At 52.0% G+C, this 25707-nt stretch overlaps 2 protein-coding genes across 2 annotated transcripts; one reads left to right on the top strand and one right to left on the bottom strand.

Moving 5' to 3' along the window:
• The first annotated feature begins 12598 nt into the window (after positions 1-12598).
• LOC135999520 (olfactory receptor 14J1-like) lies at positions 12599-13525 on the top strand. Its single transcript, XM_065653091.1, has one exon. The coding sequence runs from the start codon at positions 12599-12601 to the stop codon at positions 13523-13525; it is 927 nt and encodes a 308-aa protein (XP_065509163.1).
• Positions 13526-24443: 10918 nt separating this feature from the next.
• Positions 24444-25358, bottom strand: LOC135999371 (olfactory receptor 14A16-like). The gene has a single exon (XM_065652928.1). The coding sequence runs from the start codon at positions 25356-25358 to the stop codon at positions 24444-24446; it is 915 nt and encodes a 304-aa protein (XP_065509000.1).
• Between the last annotated feature and the right edge of the window lie 349 nt (positions 25359-25707).

The following is a 25707-nucleotide window of genomic DNA, read 5'->3' on the forward strand; positions in this document are numbered from 1 at the left end:
TCATTTGTATTTTCTGTTTTTATTGAAGTTGTTTTTTATTGTGATAACATTGTCATTCCCTTTCTAAATCACTGTCTGCTTTTCTTTTATAACCACTGGCTGTGTAAATGAGGAGCCATGGTCTGTGCGTATTTAAACAAAATAAAGGGTCCTGTAGTGATGTGTTTTTCACTATATCCTCCCTGCAAGGCCTGTTTGGAGCTGCAGGGACAGTTCCTGTGTGCATGGGAGGAGGGGAAAAGAGTCCAGCCTGGCAGCCCTGCCAGGGAGCACCAGCGCTTGGCCTTCCAGAGCTGTTTTCGTTCCACTCCCACACTCTCCTTCTCATCCCTTGTGTTGGTGCAAGGCCTGAGTGCTCTGGCAGCCTGGTCACCGTCCTGCTGTGTGTGAGTCCTGTGAGCGCAGGCAGGGACAGGCAATGGGTACTGCTGTGACAGAGCTGGCCTCCGTAACAGGACTTCTATAAAGAAGAGTGATCTCCTCAGGGCAGTGCTGGAAGGCTTAGGTCTTCTTCAAGTTTCTGTCAAGAGCATGCACAAGAAGGTGGCCACAGATGCAAACACCAGTGTACAGCTGCACAGTGTGTGTGTGCAGGGCTGGGCACACAGCAGTGTCCTCTCACAGCCAGGCCTCCTGCCAGAGACCTGCAGGACCAGCAGAGCAGGGGCTGGGCTGTGCCCCTGTGCACTGGACACCCCTTGAGAAGAAGTCTCAGGACAATCATCATGGACTGGCCCCTCACAACCTTCCTTTCCAGCCCTGGCCTCTCTCCCCAGCTCACAGAGGTTGCTCTTCCCTCCTTGGTGGGACACTGAATGAGTTGTTCAGCAGTCCATGTTGGCTTTGTACGGATGAGATGTAGGCACACACATCATGTACGTGAGGTGACACGCACGCGAGTGATCACAAACACCATCAATTATTCCTTGTTTTTCCATTAAGGTCTGTGGCACAGACAAGGTCTTGAGGTCACTTGATGTTGGGAGGAACACCCCATGGGAAATCACCTGAATGCAGCACTGCGATCTTCTTCCTTGAACTGAGGTCCCCGTGTCCATTCCTCATGACGTGGGACATCTCAGATGAGTGCAGAGCAGGGTGACACACCACAGGGCTGAGGTGCGTCCGGTCCCTTTGGAGTGGCAGCAGGACGCCAGAGACCCACTGTGACTCTTGCCTCTGTGAGTAAAAGGGACAGACTCTGTCTCTGAACATCCCTGGGTGCATAAGCAGTCCTGAGACCAGCTCAGACGCGGATGCCTGATGGAACCCTGGCATTTCTGTGTGTGACTCCAGGAAAAATCCTCAGTGGCCGAGTGAGATTCATCTCAGCTCCCTTGGACAGGCTCATTGCAAGTGCTCCTGTATGCTACATCAGCCTTGCCCATGATTCTTGATTGTGCTTTCAAAAGTGACAGCAGAATCAGAGAAGTTCTGAGGTCCTTGGGAAAGGAAGATGTCAAACCCATCTTCAAGAAGGGCAGGAAGGACAATTTGAATAATTAGGGACTGGTCAGCTTACCTCCATCCCTGGGAACGGGATAGGCCGCATCTTCCTGCACCAATCTCCAGGCACCTGAAGGGCAAGGAAGGGATTGCTGAACCAAAATGAGCAGAAAACCCAATGAGTCCCAAGAAATGCTCTGAACCCATTCCGGAGCTTTAGACCCCCGGGAAAGAGCTCAGTGACAGTGCAGCCCATGCAGTTGCATCTGTGTCCCTCACTGAGCAGCACAACCAGCGTGGAGTCACCCCATGGTCCTGCAGCCAACTTCCCCTGTAGAGCATCAGTGCCAGGTTGGGGCCCTGTGGGGAGCACAGGGAAGGGGCCAGGAGCACCAGACCAGATCAGAGGAGGGATGGGGGGAGATCAGACAGGAGCTGACCGGGGCTGGAAATTGCCTTGGAGAGAAAAACGCTGGTGTTCAGCTGCCCCAAGATAATACCCAGAGTTCAGGGTGCAGGGCCAGAAGTCCTTGCTGTCCTGGTGCTTCACCAGGCCCGGGAAGTAGCTGGAGAAGGATCGGTGTCCCCCACTTGCCATCTCTTAGTGCATCATCCCTCGTGAAGGGTAGCATGGAAAGCAAGTCTGGGACCCTGTGTCAGGATTTGCACCGAAGAAAGTATTCGCCCAGAAGCCACATCATTTTGCTCTGGTACTTCAGTCCTGGTGCTCATCACATGTCCTTAAGACAAACTTATGCACCCCTCTTGTCAACCTTACCCCAAAAGTCACCCCTAGACAAGGCTCCTGAGCTGGGGCCGAGCTGGAGAACTGGGGTCCAGCTGTGACCAGGGGAAGGACAAGGCCTGTCCTGGGTCCTCTAAAAGGCCGGCAGCCTCTGTGATCTCCACCAGAAAAGGCAGCATGCAGGAAACTGTAGACCATCCCCAAGCCCATTGGAGGCCCTTAGGAAGAGTTCCTCTCTCCAAATATCCAACCCAGCTTGTTGCTGCACGAACAACCAGGAGAAACTGCCCCAGGACCCTCATTCCAGACCCCATCTACTCCACCCCATACAGGCAGTGCTCTCCCCCTTGTCACTGAGGTGGTTCCAAGGACCCAAGAGACACATGTGGGGAGGAGATGCTGGATAGGGATTCGATGTCCTTCAGTGCTCCTCATGGCACCTCCTGCTGGGCTTTGTGCCGCTGGTCACAACCCTCTGAGCCTGGCTGTTCAGTCAGTTCTCAGTGGTACTAAACAGGAATATGCCCATGAGCACATTGGGCTGCACTGGGAGGAGTCACGCAACTGGAGTGTTCGATGTCAGTCTGGCCTTTTGCCGTTCTGCCATTTTGCAGTTGGCCTTTGGGCCTTTTGCACTTTTACTTTCTCTTGCTGGGATTGGCTCTTCAGGACCAGGGTGCTCCCTTCTCTTGGGCTGTCTGTTTGGCACAACTGGAGTTATGTGAGGGATTGCACTGAGTATCATATATTTTACTTTATGTATATTCTAGTATATTAGTAGTAGTAGTGCATTATTTTATTGTCTTATTATTTTTTTTTTCTAAACCCACAAGTTTCTCCCTTCCCCTTCAGTTCTCTCCCTTATCCCACTTGGAGACTGGGAGCAGGATATGAGCAGCTCTCATGGTCTTAGTTGGTGGCTGTGGTAAAACCACGACAAGAAAGAGTACTAGTAGCTTCAGAAATCTTGAAAATCACTTTCCAAGATGATGGCACTTTTTTGGGTTTGGTTTTTTTTTTTTTGGTAGAGGGAAACAACATGAGAAAGGAAAACCGTCAGAAACTGCAGCTCTGGAGGTCCAGAGTGGACCTCAGGATAAAGAAATGTCATTCTGAGCACAGTGCTAAGGTAATTCAGAAGGACTCTGGATCAGCCATGGCTTTGTGTTTCAAGGAACAGCTGGTGGGGATGGAGAGACAGCAGCACGGGTGGGGACACACTGGGGTGAGAACAAGCTGGGGAAGCGCATGGGGTGTCTGCAGCCTGTGGGGAAACAGCCACAGGCCTGAGACAGTGTAGGATGGACTGTGGTGGAGATGGCCAAGGGTGCTGGCAAGGCTGCATGTCCCTGAAAGCCCCGAGGTCTTTGTCCCCTTGGCTATGGCCGATGTCCCTGACAGCGAGGCCAAAGAGGAGACACATGGTTGTCATGGCCATGGCGCCCCATTGCCTCCTTGCACCCCCCAGGGAGTGTCACACCATTGTCCTGCACTGGGCATCATCCCCACATCCCCAGGAAGAGCCCTGAGACACACGTGAGGGACAGGATCTCCCTTCCCAGGGGCAGGGGGTCAGGGCTTGGCCATTGTCCTTCATCAAACAAATCAAGGGTTTTCTCAGCATCAGAGCTGCTGCACTTTGCCTTTGCCTGATGCAATCACGGCCTCCAATTATCTGCTCTAACGAGTCCCTGGGGAGGCTTTGTCAGTAACAGCCCTCAGTGGGGCCCATTAATGCTTCAAGGTACTTTGGGCTTTGCTTCTGACTTGGGCTTCTTGAGGAGATTCTTCAGTCTGTCCTTGGTATCTGAGGTTCATGGACTCAGCACCAAATACGCCATGGGGCTCATTAAAACACAGAAAGCCCTAACGAGCAATGTTTCTTTCCGTAATTTTCTTCAAATCTTCAGGACTTGTAGAACTAACTGGAGAGATTTTAATGGGACACTTACTGATGAAGATTTCAAAGAAGATTTCATAAAGGAGGGTTTATTCTTTCAAGGGTATTTTCTGTCATTTTTCAGTGTGTAGAAGAAGTGACAGCAGCATTCTGCAATGGACATTGATCCAGAGGGTCTTCTGAAGCCATCTGGACAGGCAGGAGAACAGTCCTTTGAGGCTGGACACTGTATGGACACCCTTGCTGCTCACCGCCCACCCCCAGTCTGCCCGTTCCCTCATTGGCCACCTGGGACTTGCATCACTTTTCCTCACATCAGACTTCTGCACTGAGCTCTGCAGGTGGATGCTGCAGCTCCTGCACACCAGCTCCCACCTGCTCTCCTGTGTAAACACTACACAATTTCATAAACACTAAACCACTTTCCTCAACTGTGTGTGTAAGCTGGATCTAATGAGGTCCACCATCCACACGGGACATCCACACAAGAACTGTTTTAGACAGAGAGATAGGAAAGGATAGAAATAAACACAATTAACACATTAACTACCATGTTAATTAGACTTCTGAACAATGGGGCAAGTTTGTAACTCCCTGAAGCTCAAATCAGAAACCAGACAGTTCAGAGGCAACTGAATGACCAAAGAGCAAGTGGAGGAGGAAACCTGAGAGCACTGGGAAGGGCAAACGTCCAGACAGTCTGCTGGGAAGTTGTCCTTTGACATGGACATTTAATCAGGAGAGGTGGAAACTCCTGAATGATGACAGAGATGAAATAAAGGAGTGTTGGTAATAGAAGTACAGGGGAAGACCAATAATTGTTTTTGTACCCTTAGTACACTTCCTGGTAATTCACTTTTTGGCATTTTTTTGTGTTTCTGGTGGGAGTTTTTTGTTTGTTTTGGATTTTTGTGTTAATATGTTAAAAAAGAAACAAACAAACAAAACCGGAAACAAGCAAACGAAACAAACAAAAAACAACAAAAAAACCCCACAAACCAAACCAAACCAAAAAACAACAACAACAAAAAAGGGCACCTTTCCAGGCAGACATCAGTCATCAGTTGTCTCACCATAAACAGCCAGGGCCATTTGAGGGGCCCCAGTGCACCTGAGGTGCTGGCCTGGGATTGGCATCTATCACAGAGGACCTGGGGGAGACCAGAGCACCTTGCCATGCAGGGGGAGCCTGGGCAGGGGTTCCTGGGTCATCTACACTGGCACCAGGTGTCTGTGTCCCTGGAGCTGAAGACATTTGTGTCCTAAATCCATTCCCAGGTCTGGAAAACTCTTTGCTTTTCAAAGAAAAGAACCCCCCCCACAAAGACTGAAAAAAGAAAAAAAAAATGAAAAAAAAAGTATGTTGGCACCTTCCTTTGCTTTGGATCTTTCGTTCTTCTTATTTTAATTTTCGTTGACATTAACTGATATCTGCCGGGCCTGGAGGCATTAAGGCAAGATCATTTTGTGTCTTGCATAGCGCCCCATGCCCTCTAAACCTTCCCTGCCCAGGACTCCTCACACTTTGCCCAGAGTGTCACACTGAGGTGTTGGCTGGTTCACTGGTTGAGATGATGGTTTAGATGGTCACCTACAGCACAGCTGGATTCATGGCCCATAATCGTCTGCTCTGCTCCAGTTAGAAACAGAGCCCAACATCACAATGGGATCGTAAGAGAACTGAGGTTGAAGGGACCTCAGGAGTCTGCAGTCCAACCTGTCAGAAACTGGGTCAGACCAAGGTGTTCAAGCCTTGATTCAATCAGAGATTGAAAACCTGCAAAGACAGAGCCTGTGCAGCCTCTCTGGGTGACCTGAGACAACACTTGGCTGAGCTCAAGGGGAAAAAGCTTTTCCTTACATCCTGGCTGAAGCTCTCTCACCTTCCACCCATTCTCTTTTGTGCTTCTACCACACACCATGGTGAAGAGCCTGGCTGCGTCTTCTCCATGACCTCCTGTAAGAGTTGGTCTGAAGAACAGTATTTGCCTGAACATCACCATCAGGGACTTGGAGAACAGATGTCCTGATAGAAAGAATTGGAAAATGACTTGGAGAGAGGCCTGAGGAAAAAAATTGTGTTGTACAGGTCTCTCCAACCAGGGGGCTACAGGTAACAATGGCTGCTGTATGGATTCCACCTGCTGCCGCAGCCAGACTTGCCCCCACCTCCTAAAAGGAATTGTGTTCTACAGGTCTCTCCCACCTGGGGACTACGGCTGCTGTGCAGAAGATGGATTTTCACCTGCTGCCTCAGCCAAACTTGCCCCCACCTCCTCCCTGCTACTAAGGCCAGTGAAGAAGAGCATGCGCAGAGGCTCTCCAAAGGTCTTGAGGTCACCCAATGGACCAGTAAGAGACCCCTGAACCGAGGTGATGCAGGCACAGACGGGTTCTGGCAAGCGAAGCGGGGACTCTTCAGGCCTGCGCAGTTCAGCCTGGATTGCGAAACAAAGGCAGAGATTGGCCTCAATCCATGGGAGCGAAGCAGGGTAAAGAAGCATGAAAGACGATTCCCAACGGGACATCGCTGAGCTCTCCCCACCAAAGGATCACGGATCACAACGGAGAACCGGCAGGACTCTTCTCACGACACCCGAGACCATAGGGACGCCTTTGGATCTCATAGTGGTAGCCAACCCTTTTTTTCCCCCCTTTCTTTCCTTTCCTTTTTCTCCACTCTCTCTATCACGTGCCGCTTTACGGGCAAAATAAATAAAGAAATATTGATGATTGAATTACAACCTCTTGGCTTTTTGATTGCCTTAATTTTGCACTTCAAGATCAAGGTAAATGAAGCATCACGAGTCCATCACCGAATGGACCATGACAGGCCTGGATCACAAGTCTTATGAGGAGCAGCCGAGGGACCTGAGGCAGTTTAGCCCGGAAAAAAAGAGACTGAGGGGAGACCTTATCGGTCTCTACAACTACCTGACAGGAGGTTGTAGCATGGTGGGTGTTGGTTTCTTCTCCCAAGTAGCAAGTGATAGGATGAGAGGAAAGGTTCTTACGTTGTGCCAGGGAAGGTTCAGATTGGATATTAGGAGACATTTCTTCGTGGAAAAAGTTGTGAAGCAGTGGAACAGGCTGCCCAGGGAAGTGGTGGAGTCACCATTCCTGGAGGTGTTTAGAAGACATTTAATTGGGTTTCTTAGGGACATGGTTTAGTGCTAGAGTTGGGTTATGATTAGACTCGATGATCCTGAGGGTCTCTTCCAGCTGAAATTATTCTATAATTCTATTGACAAATCAAATTCAGGGCGGTTATTCCCTTTAATGCCAGTTACAGGCCTGCAGTGTTACGTGAGGTGCCAAGGCTCTCGCACACCCCTACATGCACTGGGCAGGGACAGCGATGGTCCTGTCCAGGGCAGCCATCCCCATCCACAGCGAGTGTGGGACAGACACCCCAGACAGCACTGCAGACAGATTCGGTGCCTTTGTGCAAGAAACTCATTCCCACCTCTGAAGCATCGCAAGATCTGTCCCTTCTCTATCCAGTAGATGTAGGGCAGCCCATGAATAGGAAGCGCTTCACACCGCAGTGTATAGCACCACCACACCGCGTATAGCAACACTTCCAAATCTCCTTTTTTTCTTTTCACCAAACCTGTTCGCAACTCCTTGATAACATAATCAAGGAACAGACAAACCGTTGTCACATTGGGCCTGTCAGCAGCACCTTGTCATTCCTAGAGATCAGTGACACGTCTGCCCAAGTACCTCAGGGGCAGCAGAGACGCCACTGACAAAACACACGTTTCCTTCCAGGTCTGTCATTCCCAGCCCTGTTTCTCTCTGGCCTTGGGGACAGCAGGGCTTGCTCACTCTCCTGTTGCCCAATTTCAGCCCTAACTTTCCACCTGCTAAGCACTGTGACATTGCTCTGCTCTGAAGTCAAACCTTTGCACACATGGGGACCTGGATTCTTGAGACCCACCAGATTTCCCTAAGCCTCTCAGAGCTTGGCCGGGTGCTACAGCTGAGGTGCCACAGCCCAACTGTGCACTGATGCCCTGAGCCAAGGGCACAGCCAGGACAAGCTGCAGCCTGTGCTGTTTGACACCCATGGAGTCACCGCCAGGCGTGGTGGGACAAGTCACACAGCTTGGGGTGCTGCAATGGCTGGGTACAGGCTTTTCAGGAGAGACGGGCTGGAAGGATCAGCAGTGGGATTCCCTCAGAGTGAAGAAGTTGCTGGGATGTATGGAGCTCCTTTATGTGGGGAGTGACCAGATGGGTTTTCCCTTGTGAGTGAGGGCACCAATGACAAAGCCTGTGGGGGCACATGGCCATGCCCCCCAACAATCTGGTGCCACCGAAAGTGGGGCACAGCAGTCAGGGAGAGGCACCAGGATAAGGAGGCGAAAGCAGCACTGAAAGACTCTGCTAGGGAAATTGGAAGTTATTTCCTTTTTCTTGAATAAACTCTGGATGGAACCTTGCTACTGCTGCCATTTTAGTGGCCACTTTCTGGGCTCAGGAGAGTCCTGGAGGTTGAGGCCCCTTTTCTTTAGGGGGCACCGGGGGCTCCCCGGGCGAGCGGTCCCTGCCCTGGCTGGAATTGGAGGGACTGTGGCTGCAGCAGTCCAGGGAGAGTCCAGACCTGGATAAACTTTGAGGTTCCACCATCAGGAATCTCCGAAATTTTAAAAGGAGAAGCGGCCAGTCCTGTATCGGGGCAGGAGAATAACCCCATACATCAGGACAGAGCAGGACCTGACACGCTGAGCAGGGACCCTGAGGAGAAGGGCCTGGGCACTACAAGGGCCGCCACACAAGCCCGTGCCGCACGCTCACCATGAACAAGGCAGCTGCACACGGGGCTGCATGAGGAGGAGCGTGGGGACCCAGACACCTGGAGTTCTCATCCCGTTCGGTTCAGCACTGGTGTGACCCCACACACACGGGTGTGTGCCAGTGTGCGGCTCCCAGTTTGGAGAAGCAGGGAGGAACTGGAGAGTGCAGGGCTGTGCCAAGGCAGGGGTCAGGACCTTGTGCACATGGTGTGGGATGCTGAGGGACCTGGGCTGCTCTGGCCCAGCAGCGCTGGGGAGGCTGCAGCAGTGTAGGAGTAGCCTGAGAGTGCTGGAAGGGTGGTTTCAGAGATGGTGGAGGTTTTCTTCGTAGTGGGAAACAGCACGAGAAAGAAATAATGGCACAACATGCAGCTGGGGAGGTCCAGGCTGGACAAGAGCAGCAAGGAATGTGAGTGGAAGGGCAGTGCTGTGATGGAGCAGGTCACCCAGAGGCAGTCTGCATCAGCCCAAGGCTTTGTGCTTCAAGGAACAGCTGGGGAGGATGGAGAGAGATCAGCAAAGGAAGGAAGATGCTCAGACAAGAGCAAGGTGGGGCAGCAGGGGGGATGTCTCCAGCCTGCAGGGAAAGAGGTGCAGGGGATGCCACAGCATAGGACAGGCTGTCGTGGAGAGGATCAAGGGATGTAAAGAGGTTTAAAGCCCCCAGCAGACATGAGCTCCTTCTCCCCTTGGCTGTGGCTGTTGTCTCCAGCTCTGATGCCTGTGAGGAGACACCTTGTCCTTACAGCACAGGGGCCTCATGGCCTCCTTGTCCCCAGCCAGGAACCTGGGAGGTGTGGGACCATAGTCCTGCCCTTGGCCTTGCACAGCCCCACATCACAGTGTCCCAGGAAGGGCCCTGGGCAACGTGGGAGGGACAGGATCTGCCTTCCCAGGGCCGGGGGTCAGGGCTTGGCCCTTTGGTTAATGAAACACATCCAGGTTTACTCAGCATCAGAGAGACCTTCACCTTGCTTGTCCTGACCTGTCGTCTCTGCCTCCAGTTTTCTTCTCTAACCAGATCTTGGAGTCATTTCCTCAATAGTGTTCCTCAGTGGGACCCATTAACATTACAAGAAACTTTGGAGTTTGAATCTGACTTGGGCTTCTTGAGAGGTTTCTTCAGCTTCCTCCAGAGTCTGAGGTTCATGGACTCAGCACCAAAGCCACCAGAGGGGTCATTAAAGCGCCTTGGGCTGCTCCTGTGCTGCTGAGCTGGGCTGGGCTCCTGGGACACAGGGAGCTCATGGCAAGCGGCAGCGCCGCAGAGAGACAGCTCTGCCCAGGAGCAGCTCCTGTGCAAAGCGCAGCAGGGCTGAGGGCTCTGCCTGGGGATCTCAGGGAGACGAGCAAGGCAGAGAGAGATGAAAGGTGGTCAGGACTGGGAGGATGACTGAGAGCTCACTGGAGGAGAAATCTTTGCAGCCCTTGCCATGGTAAGTCTCTGGGTGCAGGGCAATGCAGCTGTAGCTCCTGGAGGCATCTCCTAATGGTATCACAGGGACAGCCTGTGGGATCTGTAGGGACGCTAATCTCGTTCAGCAGTTTGGGAAATTTGAGAAGTCGGTTGTGCAGCCAAGGGTGCCCAGGGTTGTGCTGCAGAGCAGGGTCCCTGCACCCCAGGGCTGTGCCGGGGCAGGGACTCTGCCGCCTGCCAGGGTCAGCGCTCAGCCTGCCCGGGGAGATCCCCACGGTGCTGTGGGGAGAAGCTGTGGGGGGAAGGAGCGACCCCTATCAGGGCAGGAAAGGTGCTTCTGCTGTTGAGGGGGTGCTGTGTGGGTCAGGCCTGGACACAGCTCCAGATCACCCCCAGGATTTTTTGCAAGTTGATGCCTCAAGGAGAAGACCAATGCAAGGATTAGCAGACAGATAAAGAGCTTTCCTGAGCCTGTCTTTTCAGTTGCTTTTTCAAGGGGTGGGGGGTGCAGGAAAGTATAAAAAGAAAATGAGCTCTCATGCTTAAACAAGTCACTGATACTGCTGAACTGCAACTCTGAGTGATCAGTATGTCTGCCAGAAGCCTCAGAACATCCCTTCAGCTGCTGCTCTGCCTCTGCACAGCACCTGCATCACCTTTGCTGGACCCGTCAGCCTTAGTCTGACCTGTCCTGTTTTCCAACCTGCAAACAGGAAGATGCCCCCAGGCAGTGCCCTGTGAACAGGCAGGATCTGTAGAGCCAGGCTGAAGGAACAGAGGGTGGGATGGTCTGTGAGCACTGACAGGGAAGATACATGGACAGGGAAACAGTTCCCAGGGGCAGAATCTCCAGACAGCAGGGAAATGATCAGAAATGAGAGGAAACTAAACCTGGAATTGTTCTGGGAGGGAGAACACAGAAAACTCCGTATGATCCCATCAGTGCAGATGCCTCCTGTGAGTAGCCCCCTCGCCTCCTCTCCCACCCAGCAAAGCCTCTGCCCTCAGGGCCGGGGGCTCCAAGGCATGAAGCAGCTCCTGTGCAGCCAGAGCTCCAGTTCCCTCTGCAGAGCACAGGGGCTGAGAGCAGCTGCCCGGCAATGCTGGTGTGTGGGAGGTGGCTGCACAGCTGGGGAAGGGTGACGCTGTCTGAGTGCCCGGCTGCCTCTGCCCTGGCCTCTCTCACACCCACCCTCACCGCAGTTTCCTTCTTGCTCCACTGCTCTGGGTCACTGTTGGTGTGATCTGGTTCTTGCTGTCAGGCTCTCTGGGGATGGGAGTTTCAGCTGCAGAGTCACAGCCTGATCTTGTGGGTCCTTTCCTGCAGCTGTGTCCATGGGAACACGTGTCCCAGCTTTGCTCTGACCTGTGGGGCTGTGGGCAATGCAGTCTGTGGGGCTGGGGAATGAGCTGAGTCTCCCTGAATCAAATGCCATCATTAGGACCCTTGGCTGTCTCCTTGAGTGTTTTTTTTCCAAGCTGTGGGCTTCCATCCAGGATGGAAACCTGTCCTATAGCATGTTAGCATTATCTGAATTACTCATGCAGAAGTGCAGAGATGCTATGATGGAAGAAATGCTGTTTGGTTTGTGAAATGAGCCGTGTGTGTCCTGGGATGGAAGTGGGGTGCTGAGACCTGACGAAAGCGTGAGACATGTCATGGTCTGAGGTGGATCCCTCTGCTTTCAGCAGGGCCTGGTGGCTTTTCAGGGTAACATGGCAGTGTGATCACCCTCCATCTCAGCAAGGTGTCAGTCCAGGGCAGCTGCAGCAAGACAGAGGGACAGAGCAGCTGCCCTCACTCTGCACTGACCCATAGGCATCCTCTGGTCTCGCAGGACTCGCTCTGTTCTCCCTGAGTGCAGCAGAAATGCTGAGGGTTTCTGACACCCAACAACACTCCCCAGGCTGTGAGAGGAGAAGGAGCTGTAGAAACGCCAAACCTGTCAAACTCAGTTTCTCAGCCCTGCGGGTACAGATGCTGACAGTCCCTTCTGCAGCAGGAGCGGTTCCATCTGACAAAGCTGAACCCCAGGACTGGCCCCTGCCCCACCCCATCACACAGGCTCAGGCTGACTCCTCAAGAGCCCCTGGGCAGAGACCCTGCTCTTCATTGCACACTCATCAAGCACTGACCAGGGCTGCAGCCGGGACGTTCTCCTGGAAAAAGAAGAGTCTCTTTGTGGGAGGGTCTGTGGGAAATGGCTTTGGTTTTGCTCAGACGAGTCTCATCTAAACTGTCACTGTCTTTTCCTCCTTGCACAGGTCCTCATGCCCACAGGCAGCAAATGTCCAACAGCAGCTCCATCACCCAGTTCCTCCTCCTGGCGTTCACAGACACACGGGAGCTGCAGCTCTTGCACTTCTGGCTCTTCCTGGGCATCTACCTGGCTGCCCTCCTGGGCAACGGCCTCATCATCACCACCATAGCCTGTGACCAGCACCTCCACACCCCCATGTACTTCTTCCTGCTCAACCTCGCCCTCCTCGACCTGGGCTCCATCTCCAGCATTGTCCCCAAATCCATGGCAAATTCTTTATGGGACACCAGGGTCATCTCATACTCGGGATGTGCTGCACAGCTCTTTTCGTTTGCCTTCTTGATAGTAGCAGAGTATTCTATGCTCACCATCATGTCGTACGACCGCTACGTTGCCATCTGCAAACCCCTGCACTACGGGACCCTCCTGGACAGCAGAGCTTGTGTCCACATGGCAGCAGCTGCCTGGGCCAGTGGGTTTCTTGTTGCTCTGCTGCACACGGCCAATACATTTTCACTGCCACTCTGCAAGGGCAATGCTGTGGACCAGTTCTTCTGTGAAATCCCCCAGATCCTCAAGCTCTCCTGCTCAGATGCCTCCCTCAGGGAAATTTGGCTTCTGGTAGGTACTGTCTGTTTAACTTTTGGCTGCTTTGTGTTCATTGTGCTGTCCTATGTGCAGATCTTGAGGGCCGTGCTGATGATCCCCTCTGAGCAGGGACGGCACAAAGCTTATTCCACGTGCCTCCCTCACCTGGCCGTGGTCTCCCTGTATGTCAGCACTGGCACGTTTGCCTACCTGAAGCCCCCCTCCATCTCCTCCCCATCCCTGGATCTGGTAGTGTCTGTTCTGTACTCGGTGGTGCCTCCAGCAGTGAACCCCCTCATCTACAGCATGAGGAACCAGGAGCTCAAGGATGCCCTGAGGAAACTATTTCAATACTCACTGCTTTAGGTTACTAAGGTTCACACTATGTCACTAGTGCTGCAAGAGAAATAGCCAGGACTAACTTTTCTTCTTATGTGTCTATATTTTTCCATAGTGCTTTTGCTGGGCTTTGTTTCTTGGTTCATGGCTGTAATAATATAATTCTTGGCCTCCTGCGTGTCTTTTCTTGAACCAAAGACCTCATCTACATATGTATATGCGCTCCTTAGTTTTTGATAAACTCAATAAATGAAGCAGCAGAAACCAATTTGTCTCAGGTCCCACCTCTTCACAATCCTCTGGAGCTGGGGGAGCAGCCCCAGGATGCAGGAGGGTCCAGGAGGCAAATGCTGCCCCATGGAGGAGCAGCCCTGGTGGCCTTGGGGCTGCCCATGGGCAACTCAGTGGTCATTCCCTCTCTGACACCTGCGAATCGGAGCTGCTGTTTCACTTGATCCATGGGCAAGGGCAACAGCAGGATGCAGCAGGACACATCCCTTGTTGTCTGTTGACAGTGGAGATGGTGAATGGTCACGGAGATATGCACCGTCCCAGTGCATGATGAGGCAGAGGACAATCCTCCAGGAGAGGAATCTGGAGCTGCCCGAGAGCCCATGAGATACACACGGACCGGCTGTGCCTGAGGTGGGCAGTGACAGGACCCCACAGAGTGAGACATGGCCCAAGGTGGAGTCATCAAAGGGAAAGCACTAAATGCAGGTATCTGCAGGGAAACAAAGATGGACACAGACCATCTGACACAGACCAGCTCCAACAGGCAACAGTGCCCTCACAGCCACCACACCAACAGCAGCACTTACACAACCATGAGCAACAGAACTGACCCTGTCCTGTTGCCCCTCTCAGACTGATCTGGTGTGAAGGTTGCACGAGTGGTCTGTACATCCTGGGTAGAACCTACCTGCAGTTTCACACACCCCTGTGGTCCCTCCAGTGTGGACCTGGGGTTTGGGTCAGCCCAGACTCAGAGATATTACCCACTTGGACATTCCAACCCTGGGTTTCTCCAGATCCCGGGGTCTTCCTCCTTCTTGCTAGCCTCACTTAGAACTGACCAAGAAAGTATGTGCATACATTTACACCCAAACATACACACAACAGTGAACCCACTCGCACAGTAAATAGCCAGGAGCAGTGTTTAAGAAATATTGTAGTTTAACCCTGGTCATCATCTCAACACCACACGGTTGGTGTGGCAGGGTGAGGGGAGGATCAGAAAAGTAAAAGAAAACTCATGGGTTGAGATAAAGACAGTTTAATAGGTAAAGTAAAAGCTGTGTGTGCAATCAAAGAAAAATAAGGAATTTATCTCCTGTTTTGCATTGGCAAGAGAGTGTTCAGCCATCTCCAGAAAACCAGGGCTCCATCACACGCAGCAGTCACTAGGGAAGACAAACGCCATCACTCTGGAAGTTCTCCTCTTCCTTCATCTCCCAGATGTTACTGATGAGCATGACTTCATATGGTACAGAAGACCCCTTTGGTCAGCTGGAGTCAGCTGTCTCAGCTGTGTCGCCTCTCAATTTCTTGGGCACCCCCAGCCTACAGAAAAGGCCTTGACTCTGTGCAAACACTGCTCAGCAACGATTGAAACATTGGGGTGTGATCAACACTGTTTCCATCACAGATTTAAAACACAGCCCCATACAAGTGGCTATGAAGATAATTAACTCTACCCCAACTGAAACCAGCCTAATAAGCAGGACAGACCATGGTGCTCAGGCAGGGGGTTTGGCCAGACCAGCACTGACCAGCCACCTCCCCATGGGTAGCTTGTTTCTTGAACCCCCCTCCTCCCCATTCTTCCACAGGCTGCTTCTTCCACGATCCAAATTTCTCTGCCGGGGTCTCCTCCCCAATTCATAACCATCATCAGTTACTTTTTCCCCAGTGGGCTCCGGTTTTCTCCACTTGCACTCAAATTTGATAGTTTGGATTCCATTGCCTTGGTCCTCTGGGACTTCAGTGGCATCACTGGTGGCTCCTCCAGGCACTGATGGCCTTGCAAGACTTGACTGCCCAGATAGTCCCCAGTGCTCCCCTCTGGGCAGTCTGCCCAACCTGGTCACATCTGCAGCCACCTGTGAGGCCCAGCTGGCACACACGGAGCTGCCCATACTGCTGGTCCCTTCTCACATCCCTCAGCTTCTCATGCATGTCCCACAGTTTCCCGTGGCACGTACAGGTGGTTTCAGCCCAGGGCAGGGCCTCCCCAGGGGCTCACTCATCTTTCTGCAGCCTTCCCGTCTGGTGTCCTTGATGACCTCATGACACCTGCCTACCTCTGGCCAATCACATTGCTGTCATGAGGTGACCTCACAAGTAATAATCTGGCCATGTTGGCTTTGCCTACGTCTACCCCAGGTAACTGCAATAGAAGTGGCATCACAACCCACCTCCAGCCGTGTCATCTTCCCCTTCTCCTGCATCTCCCATCTCCCAAGCTCTCAGCACTGCTGGGGGTGTTTTCCAGCATCCAGGTGACATCACCAGGCCTATCTCACCACATGCCCAGTTGGGATGTTTCCAAAGATGCGACCTCAAAATCCACCTCCCTCCCATGATGCCTCACCTTGCATCATCCTCTTCTGGCACCAGGGGTCACCTCCCAGCCAACCTCCCACACACTGCCCCTTTACCTGCCTCTCCTCTTTCCTACCCAGCACTGTCGTTTCTGCTGGGCAGGCAGCAACGTGCTCCCCATGGGGACTGCAGAGCCCTGGTGGGACAGCTCGGTGGTGGGAGGGCAGCCACGGGTGGGCAGGGCTCCTCAGGAAGGCAGGCAGGTGGATGAGGAGGTGGAGATGAGCTCTGTGCAGAGGGGAGCCTGGCGTGCACAGCCCTTGCCTTGGAGGAAGCTTCATGGTCACAGGTCCTTGACTACATGGCAAGCTGGACCATCTCTCGGTCTGCTGGGAGGGCAGCAGGGCTGGGCACAAGCAACCCAGGAGGTTCCTGCAGGATGTGGAAGACAGCATTTTGAGACAAACACTGGACGAGCTGACTAGGGCTGGTCTCTTACTGACAGACAAGGTGGATCAGGCTGGGGATCTAAGGATGAGGGCGGCCATGGCTGCAGTGACCGTGAGATGGTGGAGAAGCAGGGCAACTGCAGAACAACAGTGCAGTCCTGCCGGAGAGCTGATTTCAGTTACCGGAGGATCTCCTTGGGCTGTCCTGGAGAACAAAGGGGCTGTTAAACTCTCTTGGATCTTCAGGGACAACATCCTCAAAGCCCAGGAAGAAGCCAATCTGATGGTCAGGGAGTCGAGCAGGGCCTGGCAAGAGGTCAGCATGGGTGCACAGCGACCCCCTGCCTTAGGAGATCAAACAGCAGAAGGACGTGCAGGGAGGCTGGAGGGGAACAGGCTGCCCAGGAGACAGACAGACAGACACCTGGCCTGGGGGTGCAGGGATGGAGCCAGCAAAGCCAGCGCTGAGCAGTGGCTGAAGTGGCCATGCAAGGGGAGCGCACCCAGGAGGGCTTCTCCAAAGATATTGTCAGCACAAGGAAGGCAGCTGAGGGAACCCTGGTCCCAGTGGCCAGCGGGGCAGGGGATGGAGTGACAAAGACAGTATCAAAACAGCAATTTCTCAGAAGAAAGATTCTTCCTTTGAGAGTGCTGGTAGGAAATGTGTTTTGCTGAGTAACTGGATGCACCTATGCATTTTACTCTTCATTTACCTCTACATAAATATTTCTTTTTCCTTATACTCACATAGAAAGACAGATAACACAGGTCTGTTGAGATCACTGTCAACATGACCATCTACAAAGAGAACAGTTCAATTAACCTTTATATTCTTCTTTCCTCCATCAGGCAAGAGTGGCCAACAGGTTCGAGCATGACTCACGCTGTGCCAAGAGTAAAAAGTGGCATTGACAGTCCAGGGCAGTGGATTTTTTGGTGCCTTCGACTCTGTGCAAGACACATGGATTATCTTTCTTAATGCTGTAGGCTTTGGTGGGACAGAAATCTAGAGAACATTTTCTAAAATTGGAGGGAAAAAGAAACCAAGTGAAAGATGTAGAGTGAAGGAAATGCTTTCTTGCAACTTTAAGCATCAAACTTTGTTGGTGGTGTAATTCTCCTTTCTTTGTTTTGAATACTTTAAATACCAGTGTTTTCCCATGAGATCAAAAGGAGACTTTTCAGGATGTGCATTAAGAGCAAGAGGACAACTACTGATCTTCCACAAGATTTGCTTTCTCAGCACTCTCTCTGTTGGGCTGTGCATCTGACCTCTCTCATCCTTCAGGTATTTCCTCCTGCCCTAACTAAACTGACCATGTCTGAAGTACAATTTCAAGCAGCCAATCTGCACACAAGCACTTGCTCTCTGGATTTCCCTTCCCCTTACTCTTTGATCACTCAGACACTTGTCAACAATCCAGTTGCTGCTTTCAGCTTCAAGGAGTTAAAAGCTTCATTGTCTTTCAGTAGTCTGTCTAATTCTGTCTTTAGCCAACTCTTTTATTGTGTTTATTTTACAATTCTCTTTCTCTCTAAAACATTTCTTGCAAGGTTATGCCTTGGAGAAGGCGAACCTCATTGGTGGCAGTTTTTCCTTGGCATACAGTTGAGGAGTGTGGTTTTTTTTAACCATGATTCTTATCAGTTTATTTGGTTTGTTCAAAAGTAAAGAAAAGTCCCTCTTTGCCTGTGTGCAGCCAGGTCTCCAAGGAGAGCAGGTGGGAGCTGGTGCAAAGGAGCTGGAACATCCAGCTGCAGGCTGCAGTGGAGAAGTCTGGTGTAAGGAAAAGGGATGCAAGTGCCAGGTGGCCAATGAGAGAAACGATGGGGTTGGGGAGGTGAGGAGCAAGGTTGTCCACACTGTGTCAGACCTCAAGGGACAGCTTCTCCAGCCAGTCCAGACCTCCTTAGGAGAGACCCTGGGTCAATATCAGATAATGCTGCAATCACCTCTTCTGCACACGGAAAAAAAATAAACTATATCCTTTACCAAAAAAAAAAAAAGTCATTTTTATTAGAAGGTTTTTGAAATCACTCTCCATAACTACAGTAGGAAATGTCTCTAATTAACTGTACAAGACTAGAAGGAAATTACAAGAAGAGACATGGTTTCTTAGAGCTTTCTTCAGTGTGATGAGCCCCATGGTGCATTAGGTGCTGAGTCCTTGAACCTCAGGTGCTGAGAGGAGATTGCACAAACCTCTCCAGAAGTCAAAGTCAGAAGAAAAAAGTACAAAGTCCCTTGAAGTATTAATGAGTTCCACTGAGGGCAAGTACCAGCAAAGCCTCCCCAGGGACTCGTTAGAGCAGAGAACTGGAGGCCATGCTGGCAGATAAACAAAGGGTCATGTGCAGGCAGCTGAGGTGCTGAGAAAACCCTGGTTTTGTTGGACAAAGCAGAGAGGCCAAGGCCTGACCCCCAGCCCCTGGGAAGGCAGATCCTGTCCCTCACCCGTTGCTCAGGGCTCCTCCTGGGGCAGGGGGATGTGGGCTGTGTGATGCTGAGTGAAGGACAATGGTGTGACAGTTCCCAGCCTTACTGGGGTGTGCAAGGAGGCCATGGGGTGCCCCAGTGCCTGAGGACAACATGGCTCCTCACAGGCCTTGGTGGCAGAGATGATTGCCATAGGCAAGGGGACAAAGACTTGGGTTCTCTTGGCGACATCCAGCCTTGCCAGTGCCCTTTGCCATCTCCACCACGGGTTGTCCTCCACTGTCCCACAGCTGCTTCTGTTTCCCTGCAGGCTGTAGACACCCATCTCGCTCCCTCCCCTTGCTCTCACCCTGGTGTTTCCATACATTGGCTGATGTGGCTCCACTCTCATGCTCTGTTCCTTGAAACACAAGGAGGTGGACTGATCCCATGCTCCTTCTGGATGATTTCTCATATCGCAGCACCACCCTTTGAGCGACATTTCTTCCTCCTCATGTCCATTCCAAGCTGCGCTGTGTGGCAGTGTTTCTCTCTGCTGGAGAAAGGAGGATCCTGAAAACTACTGACCTGTCAGCCTCTGACCTCTGCCTGGGAAGATCATGGAACAGATCCTCCTAGAAGCTGTGCTAAGGCACAAGGAATGGTGACTCAACCAGTTCCCTGGGCAGCCTGTTCCACTGCTTCACAACCTTTCCCATGAAGAAATGTCTCCTAATATCAATTCTGAACCTTCCCTGGCACAAGCTGAGGCCATTTCCTCTCATCCTATCACTTGCTACTCAGGAGAACAACAACACCCTCCATGCTACAACCTCTTTTCAGGTAGTTGTAGAGAGTGAACAGGTCTCCCCTCAGTCTCCTTTTCTCCAGGCTAAACACCCTGGGGTCCCTCAGCTACTCCTCTGAAGACTTATGCTCCAGACCCTCAACAGCCTTGTCCCCTCCTCTGCACTCACTCCAGCACCTCAAGGTCTTTCTTATAGTGAGGAACCCAAAAACGAACTGAGGATTCGAGTTGTGGCCTCACCAGCGCCGAGTAAAGGGGATGATCACTGCCCCAGTTCTGCCCACTACACTATTCTTGATGCACACCAGGAGGCCATTGGCCTTTTTGGCCACCTGGGTACACGCTGGCTCACGTTCAGCTGCTGTCGATCAACACCCCCAGGTCTTTTTCCGCCAGGCAGCTTTCCAGCCACTCTTCCCCAAGCCTGTATTGTTGCAGGGGATTGTTATGACCCAAGTGCAGGACCCGGCACTTGGCCTTGTTGAACCTCATACAATTGACCTCAGTCAGGCAAGATCCCTCTGTATGGCCTTCCTGTCCTCCAGCAGATCAACACTCCCACCCAATTTCGTGTCATCTGCAAACTTACTAAGGGTGCACTCAATCCCCTCATCCAGATCATTGACAAAGAGATTAAACAGAACTGGCCCCAATACTGAGCCCTGGGGACACCACTCGTGACCGGCCGCCAACTGGGTTTGTTTCCGTTCACCACAACTCTTTGGGCCTGGCCCTCCAGCCAGTTCTTTATCCATCGCAGATACACCATCCAGGCCATGAGCTGCAGCTTCTCCAGGAGATGCTGTGGGATACGGTGTCAAAGGCTTTACTGAAGTCTAAGTACACAACATCCACAGCCTCTGTGGCGGATTCACTCCCCCACGACAGACTTTCCCTCATCTGCTATGCCGGTCACCTTGTCACAGGAGGAGATCAGGTTGGTCAAGCAGGACCTGCCTTTCATAAAGCCATGCTGATTGGGCCCGATTGCTCGTCTCGTATGTGTGACCTCCCAGTCCTTTCCCAGCCCTGTTCCTGCTGTTGGCCTGTCCCCTGCAGGGGCACAAGTGACTCACAGTCCCCTCCACAGCCATTGGCTTCCTACTGGACTGTGAGTTCCTGAGACACAGCTGAGCACATGGCATCGTACCCAGCCATCGCTCTCCTTGTGCTCCAGTGTGTGAGCAGGTAAAACTAAGCTGGTTTCATCAAATGTATCTAATAGATTTCCTATCAAGGGTCTGAGTGGAGAAACGTTCCTCAGAGGAGCTGCTGTATTTACACTGGGGCATTTTATATCTCTGCTTCTGCCTCTTTTTCTTTCTTCTTCCTATGTCTATTCTGACATGAAAGAGCTCTCCAAGAAAAGATTCATGGAATCCTAGAATAACGCAGGTTGGAAGAGATCCCTCAACACCATCTCTCTCCCACTGACCTTTATTGCACCCCAAGGAAGAGCTGATAGCATTTGTGCTCCCTTGGGTTATTTTATCACATGCACACAGTGGACATGCACATGATGTGTATGTTTACAACTCATCTGTACAATGAAAACATAGACTTTTGACCTAGTATTTCATAGAATGATAGAATGTCCTGAGTTGGAAGGGATCCACAAGGATCACAGAATCACAGAATTGCAGAATGCTGGGGATTTAAAGGGACCCCAAAAGATCATCTAGTCCAATCCCCGTGCTGGAGCAGGAACACCCACGTGAGGTTACAGAGGAACCAGGCGGGTTTTGAATGTCTGCAGAGAAGGAGACTCCACAACCTCCCTGGGCAGCCTGTTCCAGGCCCTGTCACCCTCATTCTGAAAAAGTTTCTTCTCATATTGAAGTGGAACCTCTTGTGTTCCAGGATCATTGAGTCCAACTCCTGTCCTTCCACAGGACAACCTCACAGTTCACACCATGTGTCTGAGGATGTTGCCCCGTTTCTTCTTGATCACTGTCAGACTTGGGGCCGTGACACCTCCCTGGGGAGCCTGTTCAGTGTCCAGCACCTCTGGGTGAAGATCCTTTTCCTCATGTCCAATTCACCCTCCCCCGGCACATCTTCCTGCCATTCCCTTGGGTTCTGTCACTGGTCACCAGAGAGAAGAGCTCAGTACCTACCCTTCCTTCTCCCCTTGTGAGGAAGCTGTAGCCACCATGAGGTCTCCTTTTAGTGTTTTCCTCAGCTCTGATGCTGAGAAACCCCTTGGTTTGCTTTCTGCAGCAGAAAGGAGAAGCCACGACCTCCAGGCAATGGGAAGGGGGATCCTGCCCCTCACACACGGCTAAGGGCTCTTCCTGGGACCGTGGGATGTGGGTGTGCAAGGCCGAGGGAAGGACAACACTGGTACAACAACTTCCAGCTTCCCCATGGGGCTGCAAGGAGGCAACGAGGCCCCAGTGCCATGAGGACAACATGTCTTCTCATGGACCTCAGTGGCAGAGACAACTGCCATGGCCAAGGGGACAGAGACCTGGGTCCTGTTGGTCCCTTCCAGCCTCAACAGTGGCCTTTGTCATCTTCATTGCAGACTGTTCTGTACAGTCCTACACCTGCCCCTCTTTCCCTGCAGGCTGCACACACCCATCTGCTTCCCCACCTGCTCTCACCCCAGCATTTCTGTCCCTTCACTGATGTGTCTGCACCCTCCCTGCCTGTTCTTTGGAACACAAACCATGGGCTGATCCAGCTCCCTCTGGGTGGCCTCTTGCACCACAGCACTGCCCTTCCAGTCACATTTCTTCCTCCTGATATCCAGTCTCCACTTCCCAGTCTGCACTTGGTAGCTTTTTTTTCCTCTCCTGGTTGTTCCTACTACTTGGGAAAGCTATACCACCTCAGAAACTGCCCATCAAGCAGGGAACCCTACCTGTTAGTCTTCTTGTGGTCTTCCACTAGACCAGAGAGAAGTAACCTCACCATGACTGCTGCTGGCCCTTCAGCTTCTCTGATAGACATGAGCATGTCCCTGTTTCTGTCCCATCATGTTCTCAGGTGGGATGGACATGACAACCTGTCTCCAAGGCCTCTTCCTGGGTAGGGGCTGTGGGTACTTATGCAGAGGTTCTTTCCCAGCCACGTTCCTGCTGCTGGGCTGTCACCTCCAGAGACAGAACTGACCTCACTGTCCCCTTCACAGTCACATACTGCTTACTGGATTATGAGTGTCTGAGGCACAGCTGATGTCATAACACACCATACCCATCCATAAAACCCCTATGGCCCAGGACCTGACCAGATGAATGTATGTTTCTTCTATCAAAGTTATCAAATATATTTCCTACTAACCATTTAAGTGGGGAAATATCCCAGTGCTGCATCTAGGCTGATTTCTCTGGTATGTAACATCCAACATGAAGCGAGCTCTAGACACTGTCTGCCCCACAGGCCTTCATGGAACCTCAAGGAATGGCTGTTTGTTTTCACCTGGGCTCATCTCACCTGAGGTTCCTCTCACCTCACATACGTGACGTGCATGCTCACAGCTCATCTGTTCGATGAAAACCTCCTGTTGCCACTCCGAAGGGATGGGAGGTACCTCAGCCCTAAGGTGTGTCCCCCTGCTCTGTATTCGTCTGAGATGTCCCATGTCACGTGGAATGGACACAGGGAGGGATCTCAGTTCAAGGAAGCACATCCCAGTGCTGCATTCTGGTGGTTTCCCATGGGATGTTACTCTCAACATGAAGTGACCTCGAGACACTGTCTGTCCCATGGGCCTTCATGGAACCCCCTGGAATAACTGATGGCGTTTGTGCTCACTTGGGTTCATGTCAACTCGTGTACATGATGTGCATGCTCACATCTCATCTGTACAATGCAAACTTGGACTGCTGAGCTACTCATTCAGTGTCCCTCCATGGAGGGAAGAACAACCTCTGTGAGCTGGGGAGGGAGGCCAGGGCTGGAAATGTTGGTTGTGAGGGGCCAGTCCATGACGATGCCCTGGGGCAGCTTCCGCGGGGTGTCCAGTGCACAGGGGCACAGCCCAGCCCCTGCTCTGCTGGTCCTGCAGGTCTCTGGCAGGAGGCCTGGCTGTGAGAGGACACTGCTGAGTGCCCAGCCCTGCACACACACACTGTGCAGCTGGACACTGGTGTTTGCATCTGTGGCCATTTTCTTGTGCATGCTCTTGACAGAAACTTGAAGAAGACCTAAGCCTTCCAGCACTGCCCTGAGGAGATCACTCTTCTTTATAGAAGTACTGTTACAGAGGCCAGCTCTGTCACAGCAGTGCCCATGGCCTGTCCCTGCCTGCGCTCACAGGACTGACGCACAGCAGGACGGTGACCAGGCTGCCAGAGCACTCAGGCCTTGCACCAACACAAGGGATGAGAAGGAGAGTGTGGGAGTGGAACGAGAACAGCTCTGGAAGGCCAAGCGCTGGTGCTCCCTGGCAGGGCTGCCAGGCTGGACTCTTTTCCCCTCCTCCCATGCACACAAGAGCTGTCCCTGCAGCTCCAAACAGGCCTTGCAGGAAGGATATAGTGAAAAACAAGTCACTACAGGAATGTTTATTTTGTTTAAGAGAAAAGGAGAGCACGGCTCCTCATTTACACAGCCAGTGGTTATAAAAGAAAAGCAGAAAGAGAATTAGAAAGGGCATGACAACACTAAAACAATAAAAAACCAAGCAGTAACAGAAAATCCAGATGACAGGCTGGTCCTGCAATTAGCTACATTAAAACTCTTATGTAGAAGCAGATGGGCAGTTTATTGCTTCAGAAAACACTAAGATATGAGTTTCCACAGGGCATCCTTGAGCTCCTGGTTCCTCATGCTGTAGATGAGGGGGTTCACTGCTGGAGGCACCACTGAGTACAGAACAGACACCACCAGGTCCAGGGATGGGGAGGAGATGGAGGGGGGCTTCAGGTAGGCAAATATGCCAGTGCTGACAAACAGGGAGACCACGGCCAGGTGAGGGAGGCACGTGGAAAAGGCTTTGTGCCGTCCCTGCTCAGAGGGGATCCTCAGCACGGCCCTCAAGATCTGCACATAGGACAGCACGATGAACACAAAGCAGCCAAAAGTTAAACAGACAGTACCCAAAAAAAGCCAAACTTCCCTGAGGTAGGCATCTGAGCAGGAGAGCTTGAGGATCTGGGGGATTTCACAGAAGAACTGGTCCAGGGCATTGCCCTTGCATAGTGGCAGTGAAAATGTATTGGCCGTGTGCATCAGAGCAACGAGAAACCCAGTGGCCCAGACAGCTGCTGCCATGTGGACACAAGCTCTGCTGCCCAGGAGGGTCCCGTAGTGCAGGGGTTTGCAGATGGCAACGTAGCGGTCATAGGACATGATGGTGAGAAGATAAAACTCTGCTGAAATGAAAAAGACAAGCAGAAAGAGCTGGGCAGTGCATCCCATATAAGAAATGGCCCTGGTATCCCACAGAGAGTTGGCCATGGATTTGGGCACAGTCATGGAGATGGAGCACAAGTCAAGAAGGGCGAGGTTGAGCAGGAAGAAGTACATGGGGGTGTGGAGGTGCTGGTCACAGGCTATGGTGGTGATGATGAGGCCGTTGCCCAGGAGGGCAGCCAGGTAGATGCCCAGGAAGAGCCAGAAGTGCAAGAGCTGCAGCTCCCGTGTGTCTGTGAACGCCAGGAGGAGGAACTGGGTGATGGAGCTGCTGTTGGACATTTGTTGTTTCTTGCCGTGGGGACTCTCTTCCAAAAAGGAAATGACATCTTAAAATCAGGACATACTCCTCTGAGCAAAGCCACTCCATTTTTCATTCACACCCAGCCCCATTTGAAATGCATTTCGTTTCTCTGCTATGTGCTGGCTGAGTGTGCTGTGAGGAGCAGGACCTCTGCCCGTCTGGGGCCCAGCAGCCAGCTTTGCTCGGCTGCAGTGGGGACATGGGAGCTGGTTTGAGAGCTCTGATGTTCACAAGCAATGTCATATGTTATGCACTGTTCATGAAAAACTTCAATATCTGCTCTCATGACACTTAAGAGCATGGGCTGCAGAGCGGAGGCTTAGTGTG

Source organism: Caloenas nicobarica, chromosome 28 (assembly GCF_036013445.1).
Source record: "Caloenas nicobarica isolate bCalNic1 chromosome 28, bCalNic1.hap1, whole genome shotgun sequence".
Lineage (NCBI taxonomy): Eukaryota > Metazoa > Chordata > Aves > Columbiformes > Columbidae > Caloenas > Caloenas nicobarica.